The 18,212-nt window shown below is 35.2% G+C and overlaps 1 protein-coding gene across 1 annotated transcript in view; it reads left to right on the forward strand.

The window, feature by feature from the left end:
* Positions 1-18,212, forward strand: part of LOC108415874 — a 60,831-nt gene that overhangs the window by 35,741 nt on the left and 6,878 nt on the right. The window contains exons 5-8 of the mRNA XM_037544698.1: positions 12,446-12,682; positions 13,440-13,586; positions 15,381-15,482; positions 16,726-16,809. Coding sequence (XP_037400595.1) covers positions 12,446-12,682; positions 13,440-13,586; positions 15,381-15,482; positions 16,726-16,809 — 570 coding nt within the window. The remainder of the gene's footprint in view (positions 1-12,445; positions 12,683-13,439; positions 13,587-15,380; positions 15,483-16,725; positions 16,810-18,212) is intronic.

Below are 18,212 nucleotides of genomic sequence, written 5' to 3' on the forward strand. Positions count from 1 at the left end.
AGGTTTTTATTATTACGCAGTACAAGCACACTTTACACAACTAATCACTTATTTTAAGACTCAGCCCAACTAAACAATTGGAATAACATGTGATTATGCTTGACTGGAATAAAAACCTGCAGCAACACCAGCTCTGCGTGGATAATACTGATGGGCGCTACCGATAACCTTTATCAGCTGTCCAACACATATGGCTTTGCTCTTTGGCTGAAGTAAAGATCAGGAACAACAATACAATCTGTAAATGAAAGCTTTTGAAAATAACCTCTACAACAAGTCTTCTTCCTTAAAAGAAAAACTATGCATTTTATTCTAAACATGTTACTGATAACACATTAATTAAAGTAATAGTTTAGTGTTTTTAGTGTTTAGCTTTTAGTGTTCTTAATATAATTAGGTATTTATAGCTTGTCAAACGAAGCTTTTTGTGAAATTTACATTGCCATTACTATCAGACAGCCCTACATGCCGAGTTTCAGAGGTCATGTCTGCCCACTCTACCACACTTGTTAGCTAAGAAACCAGGCTGAACCACTTGAGCAAGGTTTCATTGCTTAACATGGCAACAAGTTTCCTTGACATGTATAGTGACCAATCGTAGGCCGTATTTGCATTAGGGGCAGGAGATCCTCAAAACCAGGCTACAGCGAAAGTCTCTCATCTCATTTCCAAGTTACTAAATACTTTGATGAAAAATACTTTGATGAAAATGTATGAGTACATGAATATTTATGAGTAAATGAGTATCTACTAAATACTTTTATGAAAATTGTAAGACGTGATGCCGTAAACTTTACGAACTTTTGTTAACCAGCGACCATATCTTGCTCGGAAAGACTCATACATATCAGTGCTAGTAACTGCTTGCAAAAGTACATTTCCTGTCGGACACATGAGAACTGCTGCACGGAAGTCTGGATAGCCAATCAGAATGGAACTGGAAAAAAACAGATAGTTGTGACTGCGGAGTGTCTGGGGCTGAGAATAGATCTCATGTGATTAATTATAAAGAGCTTATATTGCCAGCCTGTTCATCATCCACACAAATTACTGCATATTCCAAAATCACCGTATCTTCCACGTTAGACAATATCGGCCTCTTCTTCGAGGATAATTTGTCCAGTTGTTGCACAGAATGCATGGCGCAAAGTGCAAGTTAAAATGTAAAAAGAGACGCATCCAGTAAAATAACAGAAATAATCTGTTATTTTTTCTTTGTTAACAGTATTCAAGTAAAAATATGCTAACTTTTTTTTTTGGCTTTTTGATGTTATTTATGAAGCTTGTCTACCAAAATGGGTTGTATATAATACTAAAAAAGGGTTCTATGAAACATAATAGGGGAACCCTGTTTAGGTACTATAGAACCGTTTTAAAACCGCTCTTTTGTATCATAGAGGAGAACCATTTGACGATTTGATGTAAAGAACAATTGATGCACTCAAATGGATCTTTGAGTGTTCCTGGCTCTTTATATAACCAATGTCTTTAGTTAATAACCCTTGAAGAATATAAGACGCATATGTACAGCCTAAAAATGAGACGTTACAGTGGTTAAACATTTCATAAGATTACTTTTAGATATGATATGACACCTAATCTATTAAACATTATTGTTAGCAAACAGTCCCATAAAGCTGTGTTCTCACACCGGCACTCAGGGATACCACACTGTCCACATCTATAAAGCCATCTAGACCCAAAAACATTCATCTGTATGGTCTGCTATCCATAGCTTGTCAGCTCGGAATCATCACCCTATAGACCGCAAAGTAATTTGAACAATTTCATATTACTTTTTAAAATACAACGTATTTTAATACTACCAGACAAGACTAAACTATATTAAAGCTTACAAGTTTGGTTCCATGTGAAACGGATGTGAATACCTAACCTTTCAATCAATTTTACTGTCCATGCAGCTTCTGTTTGTTACTGAAGATTGAAGCTGTATGTGGGAAAACACAAAAGGGGGTCTGGTTAAGAAACTTGGCTGCCTTTACAGATGATGTATCCCTCATGACTGACCATCCAGCGTCCAGTGCAGCTTGCGGTTTTCTCACCTGAGGCCATATTTTTTTTCTGAAGGTCAAAATAAGATTTTTTCACAAATTCGTATCACAAAAGCAAATCTGATCTTAATTTAGAAATCTTATCTTACAGCATCGTTTCTTATCTCAAGTTAAAATCTTAATTTACTCAATTGAAGTCGACGTTCAACTGTCATGTCTGTTACCTCGCAACCCATCTTACGCACGCAGCTGAAACATCAAGTTAGATAGCCAGACAGCTAATGTTAGCTATACCATTACTCATGTAAAGAAAGTCAAATAAAACTAAAGCATGATAAACTGAGAGTTAAGAATTTTGTGTCAGAGCTTTGTGCTGTTTATCAGAGCATCACCATTCAAGTTTCAGTCTCCATTTCCCAAACCCTTTTACCCTAGCATGCTATCCTTATTCCTCGTAATGAACAGACACACGTTCAGCTCTGTCTTCTCATTATTTACCACCATCTTTGTAATAGTATATCTGACGAGTGTTTATAAACATTAACACACAAAGGTAATAAGAGGGGATGGTGGAGATCATATCTGCAACGTCTTGGGCTTTTAAATGCTGCTAGAAAAAAAACTCAAGTCGAAGCTTAGTTTTCAGTGTAGTTAAATGTAGTGCCATTATGCTGGCTATAGTGAACTGTCCTGCCTATCACTGCATAAAATAATAGAAACAGATGGTTAAAACTGCGAAGACGCTCAGGGGTCTTTCTTAAAGTTAAGAAAATATTTAGGATATTTTGGCAACTTACGATGTTTCTGTAATACCATTTCCTTATCTGGAAATGAGATAAGATTAAAGACTTAAGAGCTTTTGTTCTGTGATGGTTTCTGTCCTAACAAGTCTTAATTGAAGTTGCTATGACGGCAAAGCAGATAAGATATGATCTCAGACTTGAGAATGTTCTTTAATATGGCCCGTGAAACATAACAAATGAAGAGCTACCCACTGGAAGCACTGGAAGCTATTTTGCTGAAATACAAAATGCAGACTCTTTCTAAACACAGCAAGCAGTAGCAGCTGAAGAGTTTCCAGTAGGCTGAGCATCCTCTTCACGTCAGCTGCAGTAGCAAACAACTAGACCACATGTCAGTTTAACTGTTTAGTTTAGGCAGAATAACAACAGCAGGCCACACACATATGTATCTGTCCCACACTGAAGTACCAGCATCACCAGTGACCGGATTCATTTCCCCTCTTCAGAGTTAGTTATATTGAATAGTCTATCAACCATTGGCCAACATGTTGTCAATGCTTTCAGAGCTCAGCTAGCTAAACTGCATTAGTGTAGTATTTTATGTAGAGAGAAGATGTTATGCTTGTCAGGCCAAACACTGCACATCATTGCTGTCAAAGGAAAAGCGAGTGTCTCCAAAATAGTAACTTTACAGGAGAAGGCAAAAACACTTACCCAAGTGATTTCAGATTATTTCTATTGGTCCGTGTATCATGACATTTTTTGCACAATGTAAACGACAACTGATGAGTTATAATGAGTTTTCTAATGATGTAGAAAACAAAAAAATACATTCTACAATCTAACAAAATTGTGATTTTACTAACTTAATTAGCTAGTTATCACATGCTCCCCCACCCTCTCTGTGAATTCTCCTCTGTAAATCAAGTTCAGTTGACACAAACAAAATACAACAAAAGCAAGTCTACATTGTAAAAAGTGGCTCGTCAGATCTACATAAAACGACTTCATGTGGTAACAAGCAATTGAAGTAGTTTTCTTAGTTTTATTCAACTGAACCCATATAGACTGAAAGAATCATTCATTCAAAGTATTTATTTAGGTTGAATAAAACTAGGTAATTTACTTGTTACCACATGAAGTCATGTGTTTAGGTAGATCTGACAAGACACTTTTTACTGTTTAATACATTAATATATTAACTAAAAGATATTAATATTAAAGGAACTTAGTTTGTCCAGTATTGCTCAGGAAGGAAAGGCAAGCTTAAGGGAAAATGCACTGCTAAGGTGGTCTTCAGTCTTGCCAGCATTCAACGGCTAGTTCTTGAAGGTGCTGAAAGGACAAGAAAATGGTCATTTTCTCTGACAAAATGATAATCCAGAGATTTGGAAATGTTCCAGATGCCATGTAACAATATAAAACTTATATATGTATAAAATTAAAAGGAATCACCACAAGCTACTGTTAGCTTCGTATCATGCAACACCTGTAATGCATTACGGGGTTCGATCCCCAGAGCAGACAGCACATGACTGAGCTGTCCTTGAGCAAGACACCTAACCCCCAACTGCTCCCCGGGCGCTGTGGATTGGGCTGCCCACCGCTCCGGGCAAGTGTGCTCACTGGAGTGTATGTGATGTTTCACTTGACAGATGGGTTAAATGCAGAGGTGAAATCTCCCCGTTTTGGGACTAATAAGGGTCTCAATCTTAATTATTTTTACAAGAATTGGCTGTTTTTAAGGATAACGTGATAATACCTTAAAAAAACAGATGTTAATTTACAGCAAGAATTCATTGTACAGGAAAGAGCTATTTTTTATTATATTTATATATTATTATATTATAAATATAATGTTATAAATGTTATAAATAAAAAAAATATATGTAATGTTTCATCTCATTAACCTTATTGCTTATTGTGTCATTTCTGTAAATATACACTCATTCTGAAACTGATGTCTGCAATACATTCGCAAAATTATAGTTCAAATACTCTCATTAACATGATGTTAGCGCTGCTGTAAGAGGTATCAAATCTAGTGTGGAGACGTCAAAGTACACTTGGGTTAGCCTGGTGCTGATTTTATATTCCCTATTGATTCCCCTTTCAACCTATTGAGTCATAGTTTGAAGCAGACACAGTCTCCTCGTGGGCGGAAATAGGCTTACAATAAAAAGCTCATGAGCCAAGCGAGTGGTTACTTTGTGCTGATCATATGTTCATTACACCAGTGCTCATTTGCATGTACGTTTTTATTCGTTAACCCAGTAAATTGGCCACCGCTTCCTGCATAGAATGTTAGTGCACTCATAAATGATCACCTCTCTTAGTAATCCTGCTACTTTACTGGTAGCAGGTTTATGGTGGGTTTCTGTGATGAAGTGCACACTTATTGTACAACTTCCTAATTCATGTAGTCTCCTACACTCTCAGAAAAAAAGATACGACACTGTCACTGGGGCAGTACCCTTCTTTTCACTGGGGTGGGACCCTCAGGGGTACCATCTCTGTACCTTTAGTCAGGGAACATAACTGTACCATAATCCATTGAAAGTATATTTTCTAAGTTGTACTGACTCCACACACCCTGTCTCGGTTCTGCTTTAAAACATTAGTTTATAAAAAGATAAAAATATCTACTTTTCCACGAGGAAAAACTTATTTAAGGTACACAATTGGACCTTAAAAACACTGTTGTACCTCTGAGGGAACGTTTACAGTTTACACTGTTTGTACCTTGATGAATGTTGATGAATGAATCATGTGCCTGCATGGTACCTTTATTTTTAACAGTGTAGGTAACATAATGCACTGAAAAGATTTTATGAGGCTGACATAGTTACACGATACTTGAGAATCCTTAGGCCTGCTATATCTCAGTTACATAACTTTGAGAAAGTTATATGTTAAAGTTTAAAGAATATCATGAGCTGAGTCAATGTGAGTTCACAGGTTCTTCACTAGCAGCAACTTTTTCCCTGGTAATCAGGCAGTGTGACTATCTTTATCATGACGTTTCCAGCATCCTGTTGAGTGATTCAGTCGTGAAGTACGAGGGGTGATCAGATAGCAAGATTACTCAAGATTACAATATGAATGTGCAGCAGCAGAATGACATAGTTAGACTGGTGGCAATGTAACCCTGTAAAGATGCTTTTAAAATGATTACTATTTTTATTCCTAGTACTGGAATTTTAATATCGTGGTAGCAATTGATAACATGGTGTAGTTCTGCCTGAAGCACTCTGATGCCTGTGTTCAAACATGTTGGCCACACATGCAACAAAATGCATATGATCAGCTGATTAAATGGTGTGTTTTGATCTGTTTGAATGGAGCAGTATGAAAAAGGATTTTAGATCTGAAGATTTTCACACGCACTGAACTTGAAACTAATTCCAGGGTTTAGCTTGAAATCGAAAGTAGTGAAGAGTAACTTGACATGTTGAGATTCTAATCACATGTTCAAATTGATTTTAATTTGAAGTTCAATCATTTAGCTTTAAATCAAATGTTTTAATGTACAATGGATTTTTACAAAGGGGTTCAATTGACATGTGTAAATGACATTTTACTACTAAAAATTCTTACTTCATTTTTATTAAGTAATAATATATTATTTTATTATTTATATTTAATTTACTCCGGTGTAAACAGAAAAATACTAAATAAAAACTAAAGCAGCTGCAATAGTGATAAGAATTTCAACATATGTATGTTAAATTTTTTTTTTTAATTAGAATAAAAATGACCAAATATTAAACTTTTTTATGTTAGAAAAATGTTAGTGTTAGTGATTACTTTAAAAATATATGTGTTATGAATCATAACAGGCAAGGGTCAGTAACAGACATGTACTGACAGCAGGATAACCAAAATAAACTAGATCAATGGGAGGCTTTGGCAATACTTCACAGTGAATTTAACTAAAGTTTGTCATTTTTTAAGAACATTTTCTGATAAAGAAACTTTGTTTCTTGATTTAAAGCTAAATCCTCTTTACTAAAGAAGTTAATATTGTTTGTAGTGCTGCATCTGAGAATTTTGGTTTTTGATTCTTTTCTTTTATTTTTGTTTCCTTTGGCAGCCAATCGGAGCTTAACTTGGCAAAGGTCTTCAATATGTATGACCTCAGTTAATGGTTGATTCTGATTGGCTTTGCCTAGGACCACTATGCACCACTACAATGTTTTTTTAAGGAATTTATATAGGAATTAGTATGGGTATATATGCATTTTAATTGAACATAATTTAATTGAAACACATCCATTACAGAGAACACTTTTCAGCATATTTTAATATATAGTTACAGTTTATTGGACAGACTCACAAAAAAAATAATTTTGTGTTATGGCACATTTTATGTTTTATATTTTTCGAATATTTTAAATAGAAACTGTGCACAAAAATGTGCAAAAAATGCCAAATCTTTCATTGTTCCCTTTAGAACAACTTGTTTTCACTTTTAAAACAATACATTTACTTTGCACATTGTATTTATTATTTTTTTATTTGATTGTTTTCAGATTTCAGCCCCACAGCACACATTTGCTTGTCATCGCAATTAAGTAGGCATTCAAATTTAGTTTTAAAAAAAAAAGCATTTTTTTCATGAAGGAGAGGTTAGTTTAATTTCAGTTTACACAGCAAAGTAAACTAAATTAATGAAATAATAAATTAATGGAATAAAGATGCACATCCAATCAGAGGCACACTATTTTAAAAATTATTTCTGTCACGATTGGCCCCTCCCAGTCCATGTATTCATGTTTTGGTTTTGCCCATGTGTGTTTTTGTTTTGGTTTAGTCCAGCCCCTTGTTTTGTAACTCCTCCCCTGATTGTCTCCACCTGTTTTCCACCTGTCCCTCGTTATCCCTGTTGTATTTAAGCCCTGTGTTTGCTGGTCTTTGTCTGATGTCCCTCTCCTGTTTGAAACTTTGTTTGCTGTTGGATGTTTTGTTCTGTTCAATTCAAGTCAAGTCTAGTTTGTCTGTCATGTCTGTACCTGGATCTCTCCGTATTGGCTCTATGACCCTGCACCGTGATGACCCTGATTTTGGATTTGCCCTCAAAAAAAGTCGCTTACTTCATTTTATGTGGACATTATATATTCTTAAATATGCAAGCTCCTAAATAGTTGGCTTGGATATGTGATCTTAGAGGACTTCATTACTTGGTAGAGAACATATATGGATATTGTAAGAGTTAAAAGCAACAGAATCAGAATCAAGCTTTATTGGCCAGGTATGCTTACACATACAAGGGATTTGGTTCTGGTTACAGGAGCTCACAGTGCAAAGTATCAAACATTGGCATGTAGTGAATAAAGTAAAATAAATAAAATAAAATGCAATAAAATAAAATACCAAAAAAAGATTAAATAAAACATGCATTCTTACCATTACTCACTCATACACACTCAGTCATACCGGTAACCTTGACATTGTGCAAAGTCTGGGTATAAAGTTAAAGTGCTGAGTGCAGCAGCAGTTAAAGGGTATATAATGGCAAAGAAAGGGGTCAGTGAGGTAACAGTCAGATAAGTTGGGTAATAAGGTAGGAAAGTATAAACAAAGTTTTAGGTCTTCTGTTGGTTTTATTATAAGCACAAGCAATCTCTGTAATGTTTACTCAAAATGTGGTGATTTTTGCCTGCCTCTAAACACCATCCGATATTTGATTGCATCATAGTGTATAAAAAATTAGACAAACCAGTGATATCAGTTTGTTCTCCCTCGCATCACCTGACCTTTCATCATGTCATGCTGTCTTACGTGTTTGAACCAGCTGTAAAATAATCACTTATTCCAATTTGTTCATGTAGTCAACTCGTGTTCATGTTAGCCCAAGTGAGGCAGTTCAAATATCTTGGATATACTTGTACTATTTCCTGAAGTTCTACAGCACTGCAGAGTTGTGAGGCAGGTCAAATGATGATCAACGATCCCACACACAGTGTATTTCTTGCTCACATGTTAGGCAGTTACACTCATACCCAGATTTATTTTAACTACAACCTGAAATAAAAGTCTTTTTCTCTTGACTTTGTTGTGAAAATGTAAGAAAAGCGAAAGCACCATGGATGCTAAAAGCCTATAGCCAGCTAGCCAGCCTGTCATTTCATCCACATCTTAAAATCTAAAAAAAATACATATTAAAATTAAGCTTTCAACAAATAGTGAATTAGGCTTCAGAAACAAATCAAGATGTAGTAGTAATTATTGACCATAATCACTTTTTTCCCTTTGGATCACCCACTTTTCATATTTCACTCTATGTCACATTAAGGAAGAACAGTGCCTTCAGATTTACAATTCACTCTACTCGACTATAAAAAGGTTCTTCAGACTCACATCTTTCATATTATGGTTCGCGACTATTTGTCGCGAAAGGGGGGAATGATGTAAATTAAAAATCCTCAAAATTAGAATGCCATGTATTATACAGGCTAGATCATAAATAAGGCCTAAGCATATTGGAATATGTGCCCTAAAATAACCTCAGTATGAGGACAGATGCTTTTGAGTGAACTTATGAACCTTTCAAGGCCAAAAAGCCGAGATGGAAAAGTACCAGCATGTGCTGGGCACAATGTTTTTTTTTTTAAAAAAGAATTCGGACAAGACTTGGAGATAATGGTTCACACAAGACCCTATTTGATAGACATTTGAAGGTCAATTTGAATATAATGGTGGTTTTATGAAACCAGGAGATGACAAAAAAGAGGTGGGGCGATGTCACCCCACCTTCACCGAGGGTATAAAACATGTGTACAAATTCTGTATATTTGGGTGTGTCGTCCAACTGCCTTTGGAATACATTCTCCATGCTCAAGAAATAAAGGACCTGCACTTCTGAATTCTGAAGAGTCTTCTCGTATTTCTTAGTTTACTCGTTTCTTTCAACAAATTGAATTTGTTTTATTTCACAAACCATGGATAGAACTTAAGCAAGGTGATCGAACAAGTGTCGAGATACGACAATATACAGAAGGATTCTTCAACAAACCATCCATTGAGAGGTTTTTGGGGAACAAAAAATCATTCTTACATGCCATACAGTCATTTTCAGTGTCTTTCTAGGGGTGTAGAATAAATTTAGCTGAATCAGATTAATGGCAGAATCTTCTTGCTGTTCTTCCTCTGCAGGTTTGCTGTCCATGAACCCTGTTTGTAGATTTAATCAGAGTGATCCATGTTATGGAGCTGTGGGACGACCGCTGTACCTGCAGCTGCCATCTGAGGATCAATTACTCTTAAAGAAGACCATCAATGGAGCTTCTACTGAGCGTATTTTCAAATTTATAAACCATAACATCACATTAAAACATCCAGATTATCCAAGATGGCAGTTTGTTACTGATAACAGCACCATAATAATCAGCAGTGCAGAGAAAAGAGACTCAGGAAGATACACTTTAGATACATTTGACTCAGCAGGGAGTGACAGAGGCGTTTATCATCTCCAGCTGGTTATTGAAGGTGGGTCTACACAACCTCTGCATCACCAAATCACATCACACAGCTACAACAAAGTATTCAAAAAGTTTGAGCACCCCAAGTCAAATCCCATTGCTTGTTTATTTTCTACATAAAAACAAAGTGAACACATCCTCTACAGAGAACACACCTCTGCATATTTTAATACACAATCACTGTTTATTTGCTGAATTTTACTTATTTCAGGAAAAATCAAACATAAGCAGATTTTTCCCATCAGCAAATAAAGAGGAAGCGTGCTCAAAAAATGAGCAGAAATGTCATATTTATGTGTATTCTCTGGAGAGGATGTGTGAATTTATTTTCACTTAGAAAATCAACAAAATATGTCATCTGAGCAAGGATGTTTAAATTTTGCCTGCTAATATAACCACTCAACTTTCAAAATGAATTCCTGTTCCTAACCCCTGCCAGGGGCTCGTAAAGCCATGTTATTTACATGGTATTTATAGTAGATAACTACTCGAGCTGTAATCTCACTTAAGCAGTGATCTAGACTGAGCCGTAATTTAGACTGAGCTGTAATGTTGACAGGTGCAGCAAACTAAATTGAGCTCTGATCTAGGATGAACTGTAATCTAGTCTGAGCAGTAATCTAGACCGAGCTGTAATCTACACTGAGCGGTGATGTAGACTAGTGAGTGGTCTAAGATCTGATCTGTAATCAAAATCAAAAGTTTATTTCCCCTTCCCAAATCAAGAACATGTCCTAAAATTGCCTTTTTCATTAAGGATTTATAATCAACTAATAAATGTTTTCACTGTTTTTTCTTAGAAGATTGATTTTTCCTTACATCGGGGCCTCTGACCTTAACTGAAACAACACATTAAAATTCTGCATGTTGCCAACCGCCTGGACATCTTCATTACGGACCTTATATTCAGCAATGCTTTGATTAAACATTAGGGATTCCCCAAACCAAAACCTTAAACCTCAACAAAGCAGACACATGCAGCTGTAATACTAAATAAAACAAAATCTCTGCACTTTCAAAAATACCCAGGATCCGGTTACTTTTACCTTAGAAACATCTATCTTCATTTGCGGCATTTGGCTGACGCTCTTATCCAGAGCGACTTACAATTTGATTGTTTTACACAGGGAGGCCAAGGTGGTGTTAGGAGTCTTGCCCAAGGACTCTTATTGGTGTAGTGTAGGGTGTTTACCCAGGTGGGGATTGAACCCCAGACTACAGCGTAGAAGGCAGAGGTGTTAACCACTACATTAACCAATATTCAGTGCCTGGTAGTAGGCTAATTAGATCAGGATTAGTATTGTCTTACATTTGAGTTGCATTAACTGCACTAAAATATTGTTGCTTTGAATTTATAAATTTAAACATGTAGATCAGCTCCACATGAATAAAATCCACTATATCAGAACAGTTCACATCAAAAGTAAGTAGAATGTAATGACAGTAACTGGGATGCATTTCATTCATATGGAACCGATGTACACAATTTAATGAAATAAATATAAAGCTGCATTTTGTTTGTAACATGCAAAGTTATCTCGGACATTTTCAACTGAGCTAACTTATATAAACTGTGAACCATAAACACATGACTGGTCAAATAACATTAATAAAAGTAATTATTATCTTTTTACTGGGTGGATCGACCCTGCTGCAGTGTGACTTTCCAACACTTTTGAGTCTAAGATGAGCTGTACTTAAATGGAACTCTACTGCATTATAACCTAGGCTGAACTAATCTAAGCTACACTTTTCTGTCATTTAGACTGAGCTGTTATCTAGACTGAGGAGCAATTTTGACTAAATTGTTACCTAGATTGAGCTCCAATTTAGACTATACTGTATAGTGAGTTATCACTTAGACCAAGCTGTAATCTAGACTGAGCTGTAATGTAAGCTGAACTGTAATCTACACTGAGCTGTAATTTAGACTCAGACGTAATCTAGACTAAGATGTCATTTTAACTGAAATGTATTCTAGACTGAGTAGTAATTTAGCCTCAAATGCAATCTGAACAGCTGAAATGTAGAATAAATTGTAATTTAGACTGAGCAGTAATTTAAACTGAACTTTAGTCTTGACTGAGCTATAATTTAGACTGAACTGTAATTTACACTGAGCTGTAATCTAGTCTGAATTGTGGTGTAGAATGAACTGTAATCTAAGCTGAGTTATAATTTAGACTGACTGTTGATCTATAATTTGCAGCTGTGGTGTCCTCAGTGACTGTGACAAAAAGCTGCTTATCTATTGAGAAGAGGAACGTTTACTGTTCGTCTGATGGAGATAATGTGCACTATAACTGGACTTTCCCTCATACACACCAACTGGCTGATGGGAACCCGACTCTTCTGCTGGACAAGGAAGCTCATGGAAGTGTCACCTGCTATGCTCAGAATCATGTTAGCCATGGACAAAAAACTATTGAGATACAGCAGTGTCCTGGTAAGTCTTGTCTTTTTGAAGATTTAAATATGATCGTGTGAAAAACAACAACAACAACAACAGTGATGCAGTGGTGATAATGTTACTAGTTACCATGTTCAAAGGAGAACCCAAAGCAGGTTATGTCTGACTTGAAATCACCCCTGCACGCCTTTCCGATTTGAGTTGGTCATTACACCATGTGGTACCCAAACCTGTTCTTGGACATCTACCATCCTTTAGAATGCAGTACAAGCCCAAAACTGATTGAAGTCCTCAAGTTTTAACCCCTTAATCTGGAGACTTATTATCAACTTATTATCAACTTATAAATCTTAAGAAATCAAACTTACAACTATGAATAATTTTTTAACTAATGTGACTAATACATATAGGTTACAATATACTGTGTAGCTATGAGAGTGAGAGTGCCCACATGTCATACAGCCATGTGCATGAATAGCTCTGTAATTCTTTAAATACATGTGATACATTTTTAGGAACAATATTTTTAAAATTAGATATATTTTACATTTTATCTGTGTTATGACGTCTGATATTTGTTGGAAAAAGCGTCCTATGAATTCTGGCCTTCAGTAGAATGTTACCAGCAGAGCTAGCCTTGGTTATCATGCAGTTCAAAATGTGTCCTTTGTGTCATATCTATACAATCCTTATTCTTTGAGGCTTGACTAATATGGTAAATATGACTATATACACACATATATATTCTCACAGAAGCTAACATTAGTGATGCTCCATTGATATGTAATTACAGATCCTACGACCGTGACCCCCTCTACAAGTCTGAAGACCTCAGTGACGCAGAGAGGCACTGGTACAAATTTCATTGATACAGAAGCTCAGTCTCCCACTCATAATCACACCTCCAACCATCAAGAGTCACTTATTCTCAGGTCTCAGCGTAAGTGAATAGCTCAAAAAAGGAAAAGAGATGCCACAATCTCACAAAATCATTACTTATCAAAACGCAAGGTGTGATTACCTCTCTTGATTTATCAGCTGGTGTAGAATCAAGCTACATTTACCATTTCTATAGTTTCCAATTAGTCATTTTACACTCATATCTAAAAACCCCTTATTCCTACAAGAAAAGCCCACGGTGATTTATGTACTGCATAGAGGAGAGTGGGGCACAAACTTGAGGTAAAATATAACATGTATATTTTATGTAATAGAATATTCTCTTAGTCATGTTCTCGTATTCCCATAGTAACGCCATCTGTGATTTAGATTTTTTTACAGCTATTACTCCATAATCACCTTCCAAACTGTTTCGGTAGCACTTTACAGATGTGTAAATGTAAATGGGTAAACATATGATGAGATTACAGTGATGAGTTATAATGACAAAACATTCCATGTTACTAAATATTATGTTATTCCATGTAGTGTTTATCGTGGTTGGCGACGAAATGATAAAAAAGAGAAGAACGTTAAACATGTATAAAGATAAGTGTGTTGTAGTGTGATTTGGGCCTTTTCCAACACTGAACTCATTTCTGAGTGTTTTGGTTGGTTTAATGCAACATGAACATAAATGTAATCCAAAATATAAAGGAAAAATCCAATATGTAAACGCAAGAGGAAAAAAAGAAATATTTACAATGACTGTCTAATTCTTTAGTTTTACTATTATTATTTTGTATCAACTAGAAAATGTACATTTTATTCATCATTTCTGCATTTTTTTCCCAAATAGTTTCCACTACAAACTATTACAAACTTGTCATTTGTTAACTATTAGAAATTTAACATATCATTTTTAAGTTAACATATATTGTTACCAATATTTTACCATATTATTGCCAACCTCTTATGTCTCTAATTACCAACTTGTTATTTAGTAGCAACTAAAAATTTGTATATGATTTTTAGGTAAACACAGCTTGTTACCATGGCATTCTTATGTTATTATCCAGTTGTTACTAATCTGTTTTTTTAAATGTTGTTTGTATAAGTCACAGAATGCATTCCTATATTATTTTAGTTACAGGCTTGGCAGGCATAACAAAGCATCATTTGGAAGCATGTAAACAACTCAGTTAGATCTAATCAGGTTAGATCTAAAACTAACCTAAAACTAATGACGAGTTAGTAAAATAAGCAATGAGTGAAGTCCATGTCCCCATATATATTCAATTTTACACACAGATTTATCAATATGCAAAATAGATGTAATGTATATAAAATGTTTTACTTTTCTGATTCAAATTTTAATTCTTCCACTTTGTGGTCAAAAATGAATTCACCTTCTGAAGCAGCCTCTTTTCACTAATTATTAGACATTAATTTAATTTTATGTATTTATATTTATATATATATATGGACTACAACATAGAATTGTACCGAATAAATTACATTTTACATTAATTTAACAAGCTTTTTAGTGGCTTTCACAACTAGGCTCACATATATATATAGATATAAAACACTTTTATACGCTCTTATTCTTTTGCTTTTGGCTATAATTATTCATTTTATCATTTTTACGCAAAAAAAGGTTGTGCCCTGCTCTTCATTATGTATTAAATTCTTTATTCCACATAATTTATTGAATTTCTATCATTATTGTCATTGTCATTATTGTTGTTGTGGTTGTTGTTACTGCTGTGGTCTGAATGTATTGTTTAATGTTATTTTTACACATGCCATGCTGTCTTTAATGCCGAATCAGGCTCATTTCTACTTTCTGTAGATGTGTTGCTAATAGCACTAGGCTCTGCTGTTGTGGTCCTCATCGTGCTGTCCATCATACTCTACGTTATTTACAGGAAGAAACAAGCCCCAAAGAACATAGGTCAGCTGATCTCTCTTATCTTTCTGCATGAATTAATTGATCTGATCTTTGTATATTGTTCCACTTAGTACATAAGAATGAGCAAAGTTTGCTATGTTTGAGAAAGTAAAACCAGCAACACTGACTGGAGAACGCCAAACCTTATTTGGTAACATTTCACATGAGCACTGCCGATATCACTGACAATCATGTTATAATGTCAGGTGTTATATGCTGACGTTATGACCGATGATGTTTGATGTTATGACAGCTAACTAGTACTCTAACATCAAACATCATCGGTTTACCAAGTGACATAAGCATATGGCATATATTACCAAAATTTTGAGATGAATACAAAAAAAATTATGTTATAATATGAGGATCCTTCTATCTAATTGGTTCAAAATCAGAATTCAAAACATACTTTGGAATTTTATCTTTTATCTTATCTTGGACCCTACACAATTAAGTTTATTTTACTAAAACAAATAACTTAAAAATTCATTTTGTCACAGAAAAAACAATCATAACACTACAGAAATTTTCTAGATATTTGGTAGTAGTTGTTTTGGTAGTATAACCCAAAAATGCTAGCCAGTATGATATCAAACACAGCTTTGTATAGTTCATACAGTTGTACACAAATAAAATCCTAATATTTTCCATCACAACCTGAAAAAGTTTACTTATTTGCAGACCATTTGTGTTTTTGATCGTGACAATTCATTTGGGGGCTTTTACTTCAAAACAATGGGATCTAACTGCTCACCATGTGGCCATGAGGGACAGGGATGCAGTCTGCTAGTCTAAATACAAGGGTGTGGCTAAAATATGGGTCTGTCCACTCAAACTATGTTTCAGCAATGACATGAAAACATATGACAGCATTTAGATTTTTTATGAAAATAAAATAAAATAATAACACTGAGGAAAATACAAAAAAGGTTAAGCATTACTTCCACAAACTAAATTTAGGAGTTAGGGTATGGAACAGCCACCTGCCAATAGAAAATCCTGTATAACTGATTATTTTGTATGTCTACATACATACATGTATATTTTATATCTGTCATGACAACTCATCAGCATGTGACATCTTCCAGGACATGTTCATTTCAGTGTTCTGTAGCAAGTTTAAAGTGTTCCAATATTCAAATAAATATACATTGAATTAAAAGCCTATGATTAAAACCATATTTGTTACATATCACAATATAAATGGAATCTGATGCAAATGGACAGATGTGTTGTTCATCCACAGGATCTCCTCAAGGTGATGGGGAACTACTGTATGTTCAGGTCACCCGTAAACAAACTGGTGGGGCAGACAAAACAGGCGGGAAAGGTAAGAAAGTCAATCATATACTGACCACTAGGGCCAGTGAGGCTCAATGGGGTTTGAGTTAGCTTATACTTTATTGATATGCTTGTAAAGGAAATTGTTCATCTTGCTTTGGAGTAGCACTGCATCATTAGCAGGGTACTGCCACCTGGAAGGGGTACGTGCCTTCCCAAAGGGCACAACCAGGATTGCTAAAGGTTACATTTACTAAGAGAGGTGCCACTTACTGGCGTTCTACTGATACTTTACACTGGTGGAAAGAGGCCACTCTAGCCCATTTTCTTCTTCCATACAAATGAACACGGGCAACTTTGTAATTAATGTTGTAATTGTAATTAACAACTGACAACTGACACAATATAACCACATGTTTCACTCATGCCTTTTGTATGAAAACCTTTTTAATTTTATACTTTTTATACTGTTATATTTATTAGGCTCAAATAGTGTAATCTACCTAATCTCTCAAGAGTTTCAGGAATTCGGGAGACAAAACAATGACATAAAAAAAAAGTTATTACTTAATAAGTATTTTGACATAATACATCAGAAATCTGAGAAACTGAGAGCATTTAAAAGACAAAGGGCAGCAACTGCCACTTTTCAGTCTCCATCTGGAACTTCCCCTCAATTCTTGACTGGATTAAGCTAAACTGCAACTGTTATTGAGTCTTTCATGGGTTTCATTCGCTTAGCCACCTCACGGTTAGATCTTTTTTAAGGTGGTAACATGGAGATAATACTGTTTGGTTTATCTCAAGTTTATACGGTTGTGAGGAAAAGTTACCCTGTGTTATTGTTCGGTATGACAATGCTTTAAAAAACATGGTCTGTTTTTTATCCATGTAAAAAAGAAGCAATAATAAAGTTAGAAATAAACAAATAATACAAAAAACTGAACTGAAACCACATATTTCAGTCTCAAGGCACTGGAGCAGGACATTTTATACGTATCATACATTCAGTACTGAGACCACCGTCCATTTTTATCTATTGTAGTCAGCTTTTATAAAGTTAAAGGAAAATAAGTGAACAAAACAGAACATTTTCAAAACTAGTGCTCAAAAAGATCTAGAAAAAAAGATGGGATTCTGGGTCAATCATGCCTGACCTGGTAGACCATCAAATCCATCATTAGATAAACAAATCGGAGCTGAAAAAAATGCAATGTTTCTATCGATACTTCCACTGTGAGAAGGTTACTCAATGCTCTGACTTGTGAAGCTGTGAAAGAATGAAGCAAAGAAACTGAGAGTGTTCTCAGAACAACGGACTGACCGCCGAAAGTCCAGACCTCAAAATCACTGAATGTATTTGGTTTTACTTAGAAGCACGAAATGCATCCCGTTTCTAAGACTTAACTTTGGAGGTGTGGAAAAATATCCCTGCTGGTGTCTTTTGAAATC

This window comes from Pygocentrus nattereri, chromosome 14 (assembly GCF_015220715.1).
Source record: "Pygocentrus nattereri isolate fPygNat1 chromosome 14, fPygNat1.pri, whole genome shotgun sequence".
Lineage (NCBI taxonomy): Eukaryota > Metazoa > Chordata > Actinopteri > Characiformes > Serrasalmidae > Pygocentrus > Pygocentrus nattereri.